A 16,539-nucleotide genomic window follows, 5' to 3' on the forward strand; every position below is an offset into this window, starting at 1 on the left:
GTACTGAACTTAACTGAATCATAAATGGGTGCTGTATTTTATCAAAATCTTTTTCTGCATCTATTGAAATGATATGGTTTTTATCTTTCAATTTGTTAATATGGTACATTACATTGAATGATTTGAGTATATTGAAGGATCCTTACATTGCTGTAATAAACCCAACTTTATCATTATGTATGAGCTTTTTGATGTATTGCTAAATTCTGTTGCTAAATTTTGTTGAGGATTTTTGCATCTATGTTCATCATTGATATTGGCCTGTAGTTTTCTTTTCTTGTGTTGTCTTTGCCTGGTTTTGGTATCAGGGTGATGATGGCCTCGTTGAATGAGTTTGGAAGTGTTCCTTCCTCTGCAATTTTTGGAAAGAGTTTTAGAAGGACAGGCAATAGGTTTTCTCTAAATGTTTGATAGAATTCTCCTGTGAAGACATCTGGTCCTGGGCTTTTGTTTTTTTGGGAAATTTTTGATCACAGCTTCAATTTCAGTGGTTGTATTTGGGTTGTTCATAATTTCTATTTCTTGCTGGTTCAGTATTTGAAGATGGAACTTTTCTAAGAATCTGTCCATTTCTTCCAGGTTATCCATTTTATTGCCATAGAGTTGTTCATAATAGTCTCTTATGATCCTTTGTATTACTGCACTGTCTGTTGTAACCTCTTCTTTTTCATTTCTAATTTTGTTGATTTGATTCTTCTCTTTTTCCTTGAAGAGTCTGGATAAAGCTTTGTCAATTTTGTTTATCTTCTCAAAACCAGTTTTCAGTTTTATTAATCTTTACTATTGTTTCTTTCATTTCTTTTTCATTTATTTCTGCTTGGATCTTTATGGTTTCTTTCCTTCTACTAAGTTTCAGATTTTTGTTTTGTTTTGTTTTCTTTTCCTAGTTGTTTTAGGTGTAAATTAGGTTGTCTATTTGATGTTTTTCTTGTTTCTTGAGGTAGGATTCTATTGCTATAAACTCCCTCTTAGAACTGCTTTTGCTGCATCCCATAGGTTTTGAGTTGTTGTGTTTTCATTGTCATTTGTTTCTAGAAATTTTTTTTATTTCCCTTTTGATTTCTTCAGTATCCTGTTGGTTATTTAGAAATGTATTGTTTAATCTCCAAGTGTTTGTGTTTCTTACATTTTTTTTCTTGTATTTGATATCTAGTCTCATAGAATTGTGGACGGAGAAGATGCTTGATATGATTTCAATTTCTTAAATTCACTGAGGTTTGATTTGTGACCCAAGATGTGGTCTGTCCTGGTGAATGTTCCATGTGTACCTGAGAAGGTGTATTCTTCTGCATTTGGATGGAATGTCCTGAAGATATGAATGACATCCATATCATCTAATGTATCATTTAAGACTTGTGTTTCCTTATTAATTTTCTGTTTTGATGATCTGTCCATTGGTGTGAGTGGGGTGTTAAAGTCTCCTACTATTGTACTACTGTCCATTTCTCCTTATGTCTGTTAGTGTCTGTCTTATGTAATGAGGTGCTCCTATGTTGGGTACATAGATATTTACAGTTGTTATCTCTTCCTCTTGACTGTTCCCTTGATCATTATGTAGTGTCCTTCCTTATCTCTTGTAATCTTCTTCATTTTAAGGTCTGTTTTGCCGATATGAGGATTGCTGCTTCAGCTTTCTTTTGCTTCCCATTTGCAAGGAGTATATTTTTCCATCCTTTCACTTTCAGTCTATATGTCTTTAGATCTGAAGTGGATTTTTTGTAGACAGCATAAATATGGGTCTTGTTTTTGTATCCATTCAGCCAGTCAGTGTCTTTTGGTTGGAGTATTTAATCCATGTACATTTAAAGTAATTATTGATGTATATGTTCCTATTGCCATTTTCTTAATTGTTTGGGGTTTGATTTTGTAGGTCTTTTTCTTCTCTTGTATTTCTTGACTATATAAGTCCCTTTAACATTTGCTGTAAAGCTGGGTTGGTGGTACTGAATTCTCTTAACTTTTGCTTGTCTGAAAAGCTTTTTATCTCTCCATCAATTTTGAATGAGATCCTTGCTGAGTACAGTAATCTTGGTTGTAGATTTTTCCCTTTCAGTACTTTGAATATATCCTGCCGTTCCCTTCTGGCCTGCAGTTTCTGCTGAAAGATCAGCTACTAAGCAGATGGGGTTTCCCTTGTATGTTACTTGTTGCTTTTCCCTTACTGCTTTTAATATTCTTTCTTTGTGTTTAGTCTTTGTTAGTTTGATTAGTATGTGCCTTGGTGTGGGTCTCCTTGGGTTTATCGTAAATGGGACTCTTTGTGCCTCTTGGAATTGACTATTTCCTCTTCCATGTTGGGGAAATTTTCAACTATAATCTCTTCAAAAATTTTCTCATACCCTTTCTTTTTCTATTCTTCTGGGACCCCTATAATTCGAATGTTGGGATGTTTGATATTGTCTCAGAGGTCTCAGAGACTACCCTCAGTTCTTTTCATTCTTTTTACTTTATTCTGTTCTTCAGAAGTTATTTCCACAATTTTGTCTCCCAGCTCACTGATTCATTCTTCTGCTTCAGATATTCTCATATTGATTCCGTCTAGAGTATTTTCAATTTCAGTAATTGTGTTGTTTGTCTCTCTTTGCTTATTCTTTCATTCTTCTGGGTCTTTGTTAATTGATTCTTGCATTTTCTCCATTTTGTTTTCAAGGTTTTTGATCATCTTTACTATCATTATTCTGAATTCTTTTTCAGGTAGTTTGCCTATTTCCTCTTCATTTATTTGGACTTCTGTGCTTCTAGTCTGTTCCTTCATTTGCATAGTGTTTCTCTGCCCTTTCATTATTTTTTTTTTAACTTATTGTGTTTGAGGTCTCCTTTTCTCAGGCTTCAAGGTTGAATTATTTCTTCTTTTTGGTTTCTGCCCTCCTAAGGTTGGTCCTGTGGTTTGTGTAAGCTTTGTATAGGATGGGATTTGTGCTGAGTTTTTTGTTTGTTTGTTTTTCCTCAGATGGACAAGGCTGAGTGAGGCGGTAATCCTTTCTGCTGGTGATTGGGTTTGTATTGTTTTGTTTGTTGTTTAGATGAAGCATCCTGCCCAGGGTGCTACTGGTGGTTGAGTGATGCCATATTTTGTATTCAAGTGGCTTCCTTTGTGTGAGTTCTCACTATCTGATACTCCCTGGGGTTAGTTCTCTGGTAGTCTAGGATCCTGGAGTCAGTGCTTTCACTCCAAAGGCTCAGGGCTTGATCTCTGGTCATGAACAAAAATTCCACAAGTGGTTTGCTATGGTTAATATTAAGTGAGATTAACACAAATACCACAAACCAAGAAACCAAAGATGAACCCCTGACAAATGGTGGTTACAAAATCAGGTAAATGATAATTAAAATAACAGAATATACACATATACCCATAAGTAAAGTCAAAACAGTCCAACAAAAATCAAGTAGAGTAGATTGACCAGGTGAACAAAGGAAATAAAAAATTATATTTACCAGTTAAGAACAAAACTAACTAAAGCACAAACTGGAAAACAAAACTAAGTCAAGGTGCAAATAAAGCACTGAAAGCAAAACTAACAAATATGTTGAGAGAAAAGTAAAGAAAGAAAGAATAGATATGCAAAGTTAAATAGACATGGATGCAGAAGATTTATATACATTAAAGATTAACTGCAAAAGGAAAGAAGAGTAGGAAAGGCAAACCAAGGAATAAATATAGAAAAATACATTGTAGGTTTAAAAAATTAAAAATTAAAATTATAAAGAAGAGAAAAGAAAAAAAAAAGAAGATTTAAAAAAGGAAGAAGAAAGAAAGAAAAAGGAAAACTCCACAGAACTGCAAAAGCCCAATACAGAGGCAGAGGTTTATAGCAACAATAAAAAGTGTCACTGAATACACACACACACACACACACACACAGACAGACACATCTATAAGCAAAATCAAAACAGTCCAACAAATATAAAGTACAAAAATAATAGATTAACATGGCGAAAAAAGGAAATCAAAAATTAAATCTACCAGTTAAGAATAAAAGTAACTAAAGCACAAACTGGAAAACAAAACAAAAGCAAGGTGCCAACTGGGGAATAAAGCATGAAAGTAAAACTAACAAATATGTTGAGAGGAAAGGTAAGGAAGTAAATAAAGAAAGAATCGATATGCAAATTAAATAGAGGTAGATAAAGAAGATTTATATACATTAAAGATTAACTGCAAGGGGAAAAGAACAGTAGGAAAAGCAAACAAAGGAATAAATGTAGAAAAATAATAATAGGTTTAAAAGGTCAAAAATTAAAATTAAAAAAGAGAAAATTTTAAAAAAGCAAAACTCCACAGAACTGTGAAAGCTCAACATAGAGACAAATGTTTATAACATCAATAAAAAGTGTAACTGAGAGAAAAAAAAGCTCAAAAGCTTAATTAGATTTCATAGTGCCAATAAAATAAACAACTACAACAGAAAGGGGGAAAAAAGAAAAAAAAATCCAAAATAATCTATAGAATAAATCAAAACACAAGAATAATAAATGTTTTTCCTGAATCACTGCTGTCAGAGTCCTTCCCCTCGCTGGGAGTCACAGTCCACCTCACCTCCGCAGGATGCCCTCCAACACTGTGCTGATCTTTGAACCTGCTGTGGGGCAGCTCAGATTCTAATCTAAGCTCCTCGCAAGCACCCCATGTCTTGCTGATGTGCTCAGGAGAAGCAGTCAATGTGAATGGTCTCTCTTGCTTTTTTGATGATCCAACAGTTGTTGGCAATTTGATCTCTGGTTCCTCTGTCTTTTCTAAATCCACCTTGAACATCTGGAAGTTCTTGGTTCACATACTATTGAAGCCTCACTTGGAGAATTTTGAGCATTACTTTGCTAGTGTGTGAGATGAGTGCAATTGTGCAGTAGTTTGACATTCTTTGGCATTGCCTTTCTTGGGGATCGGAATGAGAACTGACTTTTTCCAGTCCTATGACCATGGCTGAGTTTTCCAAATTTGCTAACATATTGAGTGCAGCACTTTAACAGCATCATTTTTTTGGATTTGAAATGGCTCCACTGGAATTCTATCCCCTCCACTAGCTTTGTTATTAGTGATACTTCCTAAGCCCCACTTGACTTCACATTCCAGGATGTCTGGCTCTAGGTGAGTGATCACACCATCATGGTTATCTGGGTCATGAAGATCTTTTTTGTATAGTTCTTCTGTGTATTCTTGTCACCTCTTCTTAATATCTTCTGCTTCTGTTATGTCCATACCATTTCTGTCCTTTATTGTGCCCATCTTTGCATGAAATGTTCCCATGGTATCTTTAATTTTCTTGAAGAGATCTCTAGTCTTTCCCATTCTATTGTTTTCCTCTATTTCTTTGCACTGATCACTTAGGAAGGCTTTCTTATCTCTCCTTGCTGTTCTTTGGAACTCTGTGCTCAGATGGATATATCTTTCCTTTTCTCCTTTACATTTAGCCTCTTTTCTTTTCTCAGCTATTTGTAAGGCCTCCTCAGACAATTGTTTTGCCTTTTTGCATTTCCTTTTCTTGATCACTTCCTCCTATACAATGTCATGAACCTCATCCATAGTTCTTCAGGCACTCTATCAGATCTAATCCCTTGAATCTATTTGCCACTTCCACTGTATAATCGTAAGGTATTTGATTTGGGTCATACCTGAATGGTCTAGTGGTTTTCCTTACTTTCTTCAACTGAGGTCTTAGGAAAGCCCAAATACTGCCTTTTAAGTCTAATCTCTATGCTTTGCCCATATATGAAAGACCTTTACACAGCATGAAAAAGAAGCATTGTTTCATTAATACCCATACCAAAGTCCAGTCCATTACCCTTTTCCCAGTTCCCCAGTGCAGAGCACAAGCAAACATGAGTCAGATGTCAAAGGTGAGCTTCAAGTGGAGGACTTTTGCCTTCTTCCATCCTCCCTATTTCATGCACTTTCAAATGTTATTTGTAAGAGGCATGGAAAAGGCCAAATAGGTTACATGTCCTTTAACATAGTAAGCCCTCTGGTTAATACTCATCACTGCATCAGTGTCATCATTTTTGACTCATTTTCAACTCTTGCAGTTGAAATAATTGTGCATTTTTCTCTGCCTCCTATTTCACTTTACTGTTATACCATTAATAGAGGCATTGATTTCTCCTGAGAGGAGATTTCACTTGTTATAAGGTGTGCAGGTGTGCGACCACACACAGAGGAACACGGACACTTTGAAGCTTCTGTAGGGAGCTGGTAAAGATGCTGAAGTGCCATGAGGAATGTCTGTTGGAATCAGGGAATTTTAACCTAAAAAGGAGGATGTTAATGAGAAATTATGAAAACTGTTGTAGTTCAGAGAAATTCATTGTATTCTTTATGATAACAGTACAAACATTTGTTGAGGATTTCTTATATGACCTTTCCATCTCACATAGTTCATCATGCCAATTGAGGGATGAGTATTGAACATAGTTTGAGAGGTTTAGTAACTTGGTCAAGTCATACACATAGTGAATGGTGTGGCTAATATTGGAACCCAAATATTATTATATTTCCAATATAATAATATACTATTATAATAAATAATAGATTCTCCCAAAATGTGGAAGTAAAGAGGATGTCTCAAATTTCACCCATCCAAGGTGACAAGAGATTCCAACACTTGGGGCAGGAGTATGCTAATGATACTGCAATAATAAGCCTCTGCCTGCTGAGATGGTCAAAGCAAAAGTCATTTCTCTTGAGGGAATCTCTCCTCCCATGTTCTCACTAGGATGAAGACTCCTATGTTGTGGCAACTAAGAACCATCTGGATAAACCAATAATCACTGTATTTTCTAGCATAAGGGCGATGCTGCTTCAAGTTTCTGTGAAGAAAACCTCATCTACAACACCCTGGACCTCTTCTTTGCTGGAACAGAGACAACTTCAACCACCCTGCGCTGGGGGCTGCTCTACATGGCCCTGAACCCCGAAATCCAAGGTGAGCTCATTAGTGGATGGGCCTAGGCCAGGTCAGTATGCTTCCATAAATTAGTTCATCTATGTCTCAATATTCCTCAAGGGCATGTTGATTCACCCTCACTAATAAGAGGAACCTGAGGTTCACACAGCTTTAGGAACTCGCAGCAGGAATGTGGTTGAGCAAGAGTTTTCCACCTAATTTGTCTCACACCAGGGCCCACTTCCCACTCTCAACCTCCATGAAAAGCTAGTCTGGAGAGCCTAAGATAGCCATTTTGATGCTGGTTATTTCATTCCTTAACTCAACCAGACTCAAGGAGAGTTATGGAAAAACAGAATAATAGAACCACCTCTGCTTTTTTCAGAAAAAGTCCAAGCTGAGATTGACAGGGTGCTCGGCCAATCACAACAGCCAAGCACAGCCGCGCGAGAGTCCATGCCCTACACCAACGCTGTCATCCACGAGGTGCTGCGAATGGGGAACATCATCCCTCTGAACGTGCCCCGGGAGGTGGCAGTGGACACCACCCTGGCCGGATACCACCTGCCCAAGGTAATAAGGCCCCACTCGTAGCCTCACGTCCCCAAGCTCATATTTTAAATGGTGGTTTCTCACCTGGACAAGTGACGTGTTTTCTTGTCTTAGCGAAACACGTCCATGGGGAGAGAGAGATATAATTACTAACCTAATACTGGATATTTTTCTCCATGTGGGGTCTTCAGAACATTATCAAATCAATGGTAATTGGTGTTCTGAAGGAGAACGGAAACTCCTACGTCAAGCACGTTCAGGCAAAGGCTGAATTTTCTCTGCTGTGAAATTTCTTATTTTTTTACTGCGTGATGTGCAGGCAGCAATTCTCCGTCAGCCTTTGCCATGAAGTCCTTTTCTTTGTCACGGGAGGGCTTCTGATAGGATAGTGACTTGCCAGATTTATTTTTGGAAAATTCTGCTTCACAATCCTGGGGCTATAGAATGTTAAAATATGAGGGAGAGTTGAGACCTCCTGGGCCATCACATTAAACAGGCGTTTCTAACGTAATATCCCCACAGGTATTGCCTTGACTTACAGTCCCTTGATGGGACTACCTCACAAGAGGATCAATCCAAGTCTGTGCACATTAAATATCACAAAAGGAAAGAACTAATGAATGCTTTTTAAGGAGCGGTTATGTACTATGAACTATATAGATTCTTTCAAAATGTCTTAATTCTCAATCATTCTCATTTTACGAATTTACTTCAAGGCTCAGAGGTGTTTAATCTTGTATAAAATCCCTTGGCTACAAAGATCCCAACAAGAGTTGGGTTAAAGAACTAGAAGTGTTCTGATGCCCAGGTTCATCTCTTTTGTACTACACCATGTTCTCGCGCAGGAGTTGCTTCATTTCACTTGTTTCCAAGAGTCTTCCTGCAACTGTTCTCAGCAGGGCCCTATTAAATTCCCTCTCCTCAAAAGGCAGTCCTGCTCTCTCTCTGCCCATCACTCCTAGGATCTCAGCAAACAGCTGTCCTCTGCCGGATAGTGTCTCACCTGAACACTGCAAATATACAGTACCTTGCTTTCTCGCCACCTTGGTCTATTTCTGTGGATCCATTCCAATCTGATTCCCTCTGTGTATTGAACCTGGTGTTGATCTCAAGGCAAAACTGGAAGGAAAGAGCCCCTTTGGAAGCTCGCCTTGGTCATGGTCCCTGCAGCCCTAGGAGAAAAAGCGATTCCTGCAGCGATTGCATTTACTATTTTCTTGCTGATTGACCATTTTATGGGTAAAGTCTGAGGTCTAAATGATATTACAGGTGATCTTCACATATTCATAGCCATTCAGTTAGCTCCAGAGAACCATGGGAGCTCAACAGACTGGTTCTGCAAGATTTTTTTTCCTGATGTAGTATTCTGTGAGTACTAGAACAAATCCCTGGGTGGGGAACTTGCAACTGGAAAACAATTACAATATAGAAATTCTGCCCACAAGAGTGAAAGTCCTGAGCCCCAAGGCAGTCTTCCCATCTTGGGAGTCTGGCAACAGGAGGAGGAGCGCCCAGGAATCTGGCTTTGAATGCCAGCAGCTTTTGATTGCACGAATTCCACAGCAATAGAGGAAACATCAGCTCCACTCTTGGGTCATATGCACACTAGCACCCAGGGACAAATAGCAGTGATCCCATAAGAGACTGGACCAGACCTACGTACTAATATTGGAAGGTCTCCTGCAGAGGCAAGGGGCAACTGGGGCTCATGGCAGGGACAAATACCCTGGCACCAGCAGGTCTAATGAGGATCCCAGAGGCCACCATGCAGAAAGGTATGGGAACAAGTGGTATGACCGAGAAACTGAAAGAGGCTTGATATAGTGGGAGTGCAGGCAGAAGGACCATGACTCAGAGGGCAGGTGATGTGTCCTTAATATAGGAGTGCTGGGAAATATTGGAGTGTATCCATCAAGTGCCAGATGCAGTGGGTGGATAGCAGTGACATAACCAAATCATGTCCAAAGTTAACTCTGCTTTCTGTGTGTGAAGCACTATGAAGGTGGGAGAGGATATAGAGTTGTAGTTAGGCCTACTGTAGGAGTGTGGACAACCAAGGTAGTACCTTGAACCAGGAAGTGGAGGACATAACATGGAGGTGATAGAATCAAGAGGAATTTCAAGGAAAATTGGCCAGCCTGGTTGAAGGATGGGATGAAAGCAGAATGAGGGAAAGGGAGACACTAAGGAGGACTCCTGGGTTTCTTGCTGTGTACCGGGAAGGACAGTGGTTCCTTCCACTGGGTGACCTGATTCTATCATTTAATCTTCTGTGGAATGTGCTCAATAATGAAGGGAAGAGAGTTGGAGAATCTTAGATGAATGAGACATTTTTCATGATGGAGAAGCTGTCATGCCACTGAGCAACTGGGTTGATTTTGGTCCAGAACTACCTGCCCACTGTCACATTCTTCTCTTACTGATGCATACCCCTTCCCTCCCATGTTCTACACTGACAAGTCCCTGAAGAGATCCATTCTGCACGCGAGTAGTCACACTTCCCTGACACAGTTCCCAGCAGACAGTTTCAGTCCACCAGTGTAAGCTGTCCCGTGGCAGAGAGCATGGCCGGCCTCAGAAGGTGGTGAGCTGGGGAGGCTGAGGGAGTTCAGAATGCTGTCGGCCCTGGACCCCAGGCTGTGGGAGCTGGGGGACTGCCGCCCCTCTGCACACCTGTGTTGAGTGATGTCTTGCATGAGTCACTTCTGTCTTCTCCAGGGCACCATGGTCATGACTAACCTGACTGCACTGCACAAAGACCCCGCAGAGTGGGCCACCCCTGACACCTTCAATCCAGAGCATTTTCTGGAGAATGGACAGTTTAAGAAAAGGGAATCCTTTATGCCTTTTTCAATAGGTGAGTAACAAGAAATAGGAGCATGGGGATCGAGTTCCTCTCTCTGCCCTCCCCTACTCTTGTGCTTGTGATGCTTTGCTTTAGTTGGAATGTCTCCAGATAGCCCTGCCCAGCATGACTCACTCTTGCATTGTTTGCACCCCAAGGTTCCCTAGGCTGTGCCTCACCAAGACTCATGCCCTTACTTCCTAAGCCCTGGCTTGACTCTGATGGAGATTTCAGCTTCAAGTTCTTCTCTCGCCAGAAACTTGGGGATAGGAGTTTAGCCTCTCCCTGTTACCCACAAAGAAGATTGGACACTCACCACCTTTATTGAGCTTTAAATGTTCTGAGATCTTTTTAGTGCCTCCAACTCACAAAAACATAAAGCTAATTGCTGAGAAAGGGATGGGGGAGGCTGCTTCCTTAGCACTGTGGGCATCACAAGTGATTCTAAGTACCATGGACTTAAGTAGATGAGATTCTACTCTGTTAAGTTCTTCCTGAAGAGGTCCTTTTGCCTTTTTAAATGAGATGGTTAGATAAGCTTCACCGATTCAAGGGAGGTGAGTTTGAGCAAACTCCCAGAGATAGTGAAAGGGAAGTACACAGGGAAGCCTGGTGTACTGCAGTATGTGGGGTCACAAAGAGTCAGACACAACTTAGTGACTGAACAACAACGACCCTTTACAAATCTAGGTGATATATTGATGTGGTGCGTAACTTGAAATATGAATGAGAATGCAGAGAAAACTCTTTCTTTCTTGTTTCTCAGCCAGCCAGTTGGGTGTAGTTGGGTGTTTTACTCATAATATTGTGAAATGAGTAAGAAAAATTTTTTTTGTATACCAGATAAAGAGTTAGTTATGTTGCTGAGATCATTTCAAATTGTTTCCTCAGTCCTTATATTTATAAATGTTTCCTGAGCACCTATTATGTCTCAATTATGCAACCCTGTGAATATGACAATGATTAGGTAGAAAAAAAACCAGTGCAACTCTCATGGACCATGTGTTCTAGTTTAACGTTACAAGGTTCAAATTCCAATCACCACACTGGGGATAAGGCTCAAAAGTGGAGCTTAGCAGGGCCACCTATGGGATCTACAGTCTTAAAGCTCACAGGACACAACTAGAACGGCAGGGTTGACCAGGTTTATCAAATACAAAAGCCTGTGCTGTTCCTAGCAGTGTCTCCCCAAAAAAGTAACTAAATGCTACAGTAAGTTGACACTTGAAATTCATAATAGTTTTCTTATCATTGCTCCTGCTGCTGCTAAGTCACTTCAGTCCTGTCCAATTCTGTGTGTCCCCATAGATGGCAGCCCACCAGGCTCCTCTGTCCCTGGGATTCTCCAGGCAAGAATACTGGAGTGGGTTGCCATTTCCTTCTCCAGTGCATGCATACATGCATGCATGCTAAGTCACTTCAGTCATGTCCGACTCTGTGTGACCCTATGGACTGCAGCCCACCAGGCTCCTCTGTCCACGGGATTCTCCAGACAAGAATACTGGAGTGGGTTGCCATTTCCTTCTCCTTTTCTATCATTGTTAAATTAAATATAGACTGACTTTCTGTGACAGTATAGTTTTGCTGATCATGCCACAAAGGCACAGAAAGGAAGGGACTGGAATTTGAACCCATGTAGGAGTGATTCATAGCCCAGGCTTTCCTGCTTTAGAACACTGTCCTGCGTGTATCTGAACTCATTCTGATTAGATCTTCTGTGTCTTTCTTCCTCTGGTTCTATGCTACCTTTGCTCACACTGGACAAGTAACTTTCTAATATGAAAGCAGACGTGAGATGTAGGAAAACCTCTAGTCTTCCTGTGTGCAAGAGCTTTATATTTCCTATCACAGTACAAGTTTCAGCTGTTTTATTTTAACTATTATAATTATTCTTGCTTCACTGTTTTGTTGTTGTTGTTATTGAGAGTTGTAACATGTCCTTTTAATTACATATTTCATTTGCAAATTATTTTATTTTATACTTACAGCAACCCAGCTATTAAGTTAGAAAAGCAATTAGTAGCTCCTTTCTCAGTGAAAGGAAGTAGGAATTAAGAGAAAGTTTTTTCTCATCCAAGGTCATGTGCCCAAGGAATCTGCTTAAAAGGGCCCAAAACTCAAGTTTCTGGTTTCTTTTTTTAAATTTTTGTTGAAGTATAGTTGATTTACAATATTGTATTAGTTTTAGGTGTACTGCAAACTGATTCAATTGTACATACATATATATATCTTTGCTTTCTAGGTTTTTTCCCCTTATAGTGAAAGAGAGTGAAGTCGCTCAGTCATATCTCTTTGTGACTCTTTGTGACCCCATGGACTATAGCCTACCAGGCTCCTCCGTCTATAGAATTTTCCAGGCAAGAGTACTGGGGTGAGTTGCCATTTCCTTCTCCAGGGGATCTTCCTGACACAGGGATCAAACCCAGGTCTCCCGCATTGCAGGCAGACGCTTGACCAATGGAGTCACCATTACAAAATATTGAGCATAGTTCCCTGTGCGCTATAGTAGGTCCTTGTTGGTTATATAGTAAGTTCTAATCTATTGCTCTTGCAAACATAATTAGAACGTTATTCATTTTCCTACTTAACGGCCCTTCCATTTAAAGATTCACCAAATTTAGAGCATATGTATCTATTGTTATGTTGCAACATTACAAAGATAGAAAACTCAGTGACTTAAAATAATAAGTGTATATTATGGCTCACAAGTCTACAGTTGAGCTGAGGGCTTCCTGTTTCTCAGCTGGGCTCTCTTGCCCATTTGGGAGGTCAGATGGCTGAAGGCTGATCTAGGATGACCTCAGCTGGGACAATGGGACTCTTTCCCAAGTTTCCTCCTCCAGCAGGCTAGCCTAGCTGGTGTACATGTGAAAGATAAGACCGCAGGAGGGAAAAAAGCACACAGTGCCTCCCAAGGGCCAGGCTGGGAACTGGCGACCATCACTCCCACTGCATTCCTGTGTCCATGCAGGTCATGCTGTGAGCCCCAGTTCAAGGGGAAGGGAAAATAGCACAGGTTTTATGGGAAGAGCTATGAAGTCACATTGCCAGTGTTGCAGGTTCAGGGAAAGGGGGGAGATTGGAGCCAGTGTTGCAATCAAGTGATCTGTCTTTCTGCCGGAGAAGACTGATTCAGACAAAGCAAACAATTTGGGGATTCGCTCAGCTGTGACTAAATGAAGCCTAGCTAAACAGAACAGGAAATAGAAACTAGAAAAATCCACTGACTTAAAATGTCAACACTGCTGTCAAGTTTACTCCCACCATACTCCTGTCTTTGGGGCCCCATTTCTTTGACTCATTCTTGAACCAGCCTTTTGTAAAGAAAGCTTCTTTAAAGGAATGGGGTGTGGAGAGAGCCCTCCCTTCTCTTGGAAAGGTGATCAGATGTGACATTAGGATACATGCACAGTCCCAGGTGGCTCGTATGGAAAAGAATCCACCTGCAATGTGGGAGACCTGGGTTTGATCCCTGGGTCAGGAAGATCTCCTGGAGAAGGGCATGGCGACCCACTCCAGTATTCTTGCCTGGAGAATCCCCTGGACAGAGGAGTCTGGTGGGCTACAGTCCATGGGATCACAAAGAGTTGGACACAGCTGAGCCACTAACAGGGCAGATGACAAAGGTATTATTGCAAACTTATTTTCGTATCTTCATTTAAGTTCTTCTCTTTTGATTCAACAAAGCAGCAGGCATATTCATGAAAGGCAAGAGGCTGAGTCTTCAATTTTCAAAAACATCATTGAATCATGGAGATAAGATAGAGAGATCTTTTCTCAAAAAGTCTAAGTCAATTCTTTCATTTCTACTGGGGTAACTGACCTGATTAGTGATTTCCAGTTAGTGCAAGCACCAAAGAGAAGGTCCACGTTTCCAGGATAAAGCCTTGAAATAAGGTAGCCCTCCTTTTCATGATTTATAAATCAAATTCATATGTCTTGTTTTAATGGTATCATTGACCAGCCATACAGTATAGTTAGGAGAGAAATTATTTCACAAGCTTGGCAAGAAAGAACTGTTTAAATCAGGAAGAATAATCTATTTACTCAGAGCCCAGAGCTGGCTACTGATGTAATAAATACTGTAACCCTGGATCCTGACTCTATGGGCCCAACTTTATCCCAATACCTGGATTTTTCTAGGAGAATCCTGAGTATTTCCAAAATAGCTTATTTGGTGCTGTTTGAACAAATTTCCTCATTTGCTGCAATTTTAGCCAATTTCCCCATTTTTCTATTAGCGATGGGTAAGAGATCAGAATGAGGGGAACAGAGATTATTCGACATGTAGTGGTGAGAAACGCAGGCACAATTATATAAAAATTACATAATCCTGAAGCATATTTTGATTTACTAAATACATTTGCAGATATTCTCTAATCTTATTTCCTCAACAACTTATTTAATCACAAAGTCATGTCCAACTCTTGCGACCCCATGGACTGTAACATGACAGGCTCCTCTGTCCATGGCATTTCCCAGGCAAGAATACTCCAGTGGGTTGCCATTTTCTTCTCCAGGGGACCTTCCCCACCCAGAGATCGAACTTGCATCACTTATGTCTCCTGACTCTCCTACATTGCAGGCTGATTCTTTACAGCTGAGCCCAAAGAAGCACAACTGTAATTGCACTGGGAAATACAAAGTAGCAAAAGTTACACCCAGAATTAACTACAGCGGGTCATGTCAGTGACAGTGTGCAAGAGAATCTTTACAGAGATAGTGAGAAACTATGTCAAATGCTAACAAGTGTTTCTTTTTGGATTTGGGGATTACAAACATCTTTTAATGTCTTTATACTTTTTACACTTATTTTTTTCATTTTTGCAGTTAAATATGTATCACTTAGGGAGAAAGTAAGTTATTAAAACACCCCCAAGAGAGATGATGGTAGAGACCAGTGTGGGGTGTTGTAGCCCAGGTCGGGGCAGAGGGTATCATGAAGCAGGGGGCGGTGCTGGGGGAAGCCTGAAGCAGCTGATGCACAGCTGGGATGAGATGGTGTCGGCCCTGCACAGGGAGCCCTGGCAGGGAGGTTGCCAGTCATGAAGGAGGGAAACGACACAGGGAAAAGGTGCCTCACACTTGAGAAATCTGCTTTGACACATACTTTCTTTTTCTTTTCAATAATTTTTTTGAAAACTGAAAGAGATAAACACAGAGTTTTGCTTTTGTCTGCTTTTGCCCTTTGCTAATGGATTTTTCTAAGACTTCTGGCACGACCACATTTATAGGTCAACCTTGGCCCTCACTTGTTTCATCTGCACCCTGCACCTTCACCCTTGCTCACCTGTCTGACCCTGAAGGCACTGAATGTGTGATTGTGGAATGAGCTTGGAGGGCTTCTGTTACCCCAGGTGGTTGTGATCAACGAAGCTGAGTACAGAGAGGCCCAGGGCCAGGCAGGCCTGCCCTTGGCTCAGGTTTTGCAAGACGAGGTGGAAGATTTCTGTCCTTGCTGGCACAGACCACCTAAGCAGCTAACTCATATTTTTGTCTTTCAGGAAAGCGGATGTGCCTTGGAGAACAGTTGGCCAGGTCTGAGTTGTTTATTTTTTTTTCCTCACTTCTGCAAAAATTTACCTTTAGGCCACCAGAGAACGAGAAGTTGAGCCTGAAGTTCAGGGTTAGCATGACCCTTGCCCCAGCCAGCCACAGGCTCTGTGCTGTTCCTCGAGGCTGAAGTTGTTGGGGCGGGGAGAGTGAAGGAAAGCAGGAAGAATAGGCCTTCCCCCCTCAAGGCACGGGGCCTGCTCAGAAATGAGGGAACAGCATCCAGTGACTCTAGGACAGATCATAGGAACCAGACACAGAGGAAACTGCATTCAAGCTTTACCGTCTCCAGTGGGACCTTGAAGAAACAAGTTACATTGTGAGTGATTCCATTTTCATCCAGAAGATTTAAAGTGGACAATGATTCCTTCTCCAAAGGAAAAATTGCTGTAAATATCAGAGGAAAGAATGGATTTTAAGTGGTTTGGAAATCATAAAGCACATCATAAAAGTCACAGCTCTGATCTGCCTCCTTCTGTGTCCTTCCTTAAACGAGGACTTGCGTCTGGCCTGTTGAGATGGCCTGGGTCAAAGTGGTGCCAAATGGTGGTAAGAGTTAGAAGTTGGGCCTGGAGCAGCCACTGACCTAGGCCAGAAAGGCCCTCACACTTGGTAGCACTGAGCAAGCTTATCCTGCTTCTCCCTCAGACTGGCCCCTAGGAAGTCAGCAGGGTAGGTAAATTCCTGATTGACATACAGGGTTCTATG

General features: G+C 40.8%; 1 protein-coding gene across 3 annotated transcripts in view; it reads left to right on the plus strand.

Annotated features, from left to right (window-relative positions):
* The window catches only part of LOC133041278 (cytochrome P450 2J2-like), a 36,605-nt gene extending 20,310 nt beyond the window's left edge, over nt 1-16,295 (plus strand). For 2 of the 3 annotated variants that reach the window (XM_061121744.1, XM_061121743.1), the window contains 4 exons: nt 6,779-6,920; nt 7,267-7,454; nt 10,152-10,290; nt 15,783-16,295. In XM_061121744.1, the coding sequence (XP_060977727.1) occupies nt 6,779-6,920; nt 7,267-7,454; nt 10,152-10,290; nt 15,783-15,961 (648 nt within the window). In that variant the 3' untranslated portion in view covers nt 15,962-16,295. Of the gene's footprint in view, nt 1-6,778; nt 6,921-7,266; nt 7,455-10,151; nt 10,291-12,520; nt 12,650-15,782 lie in introns of all 3 variants that reach the window. The other variant, XR_009689209.1, reaches the window with a different exon arrangement.
* Nucleotides 16,296-16,539: the final 244 nt, after the last annotated feature.

Source organism: Dama dama, chromosome 20 (genome assembly GCF_033118175.1).
Source record: "Dama dama isolate Ldn47 chromosome 20, ASM3311817v1, whole genome shotgun sequence".
NCBI classification, from domain to species: Eukaryota; Metazoa; Chordata; class Mammalia; order Artiodactyla; family Cervidae; genus Dama; species Dama dama.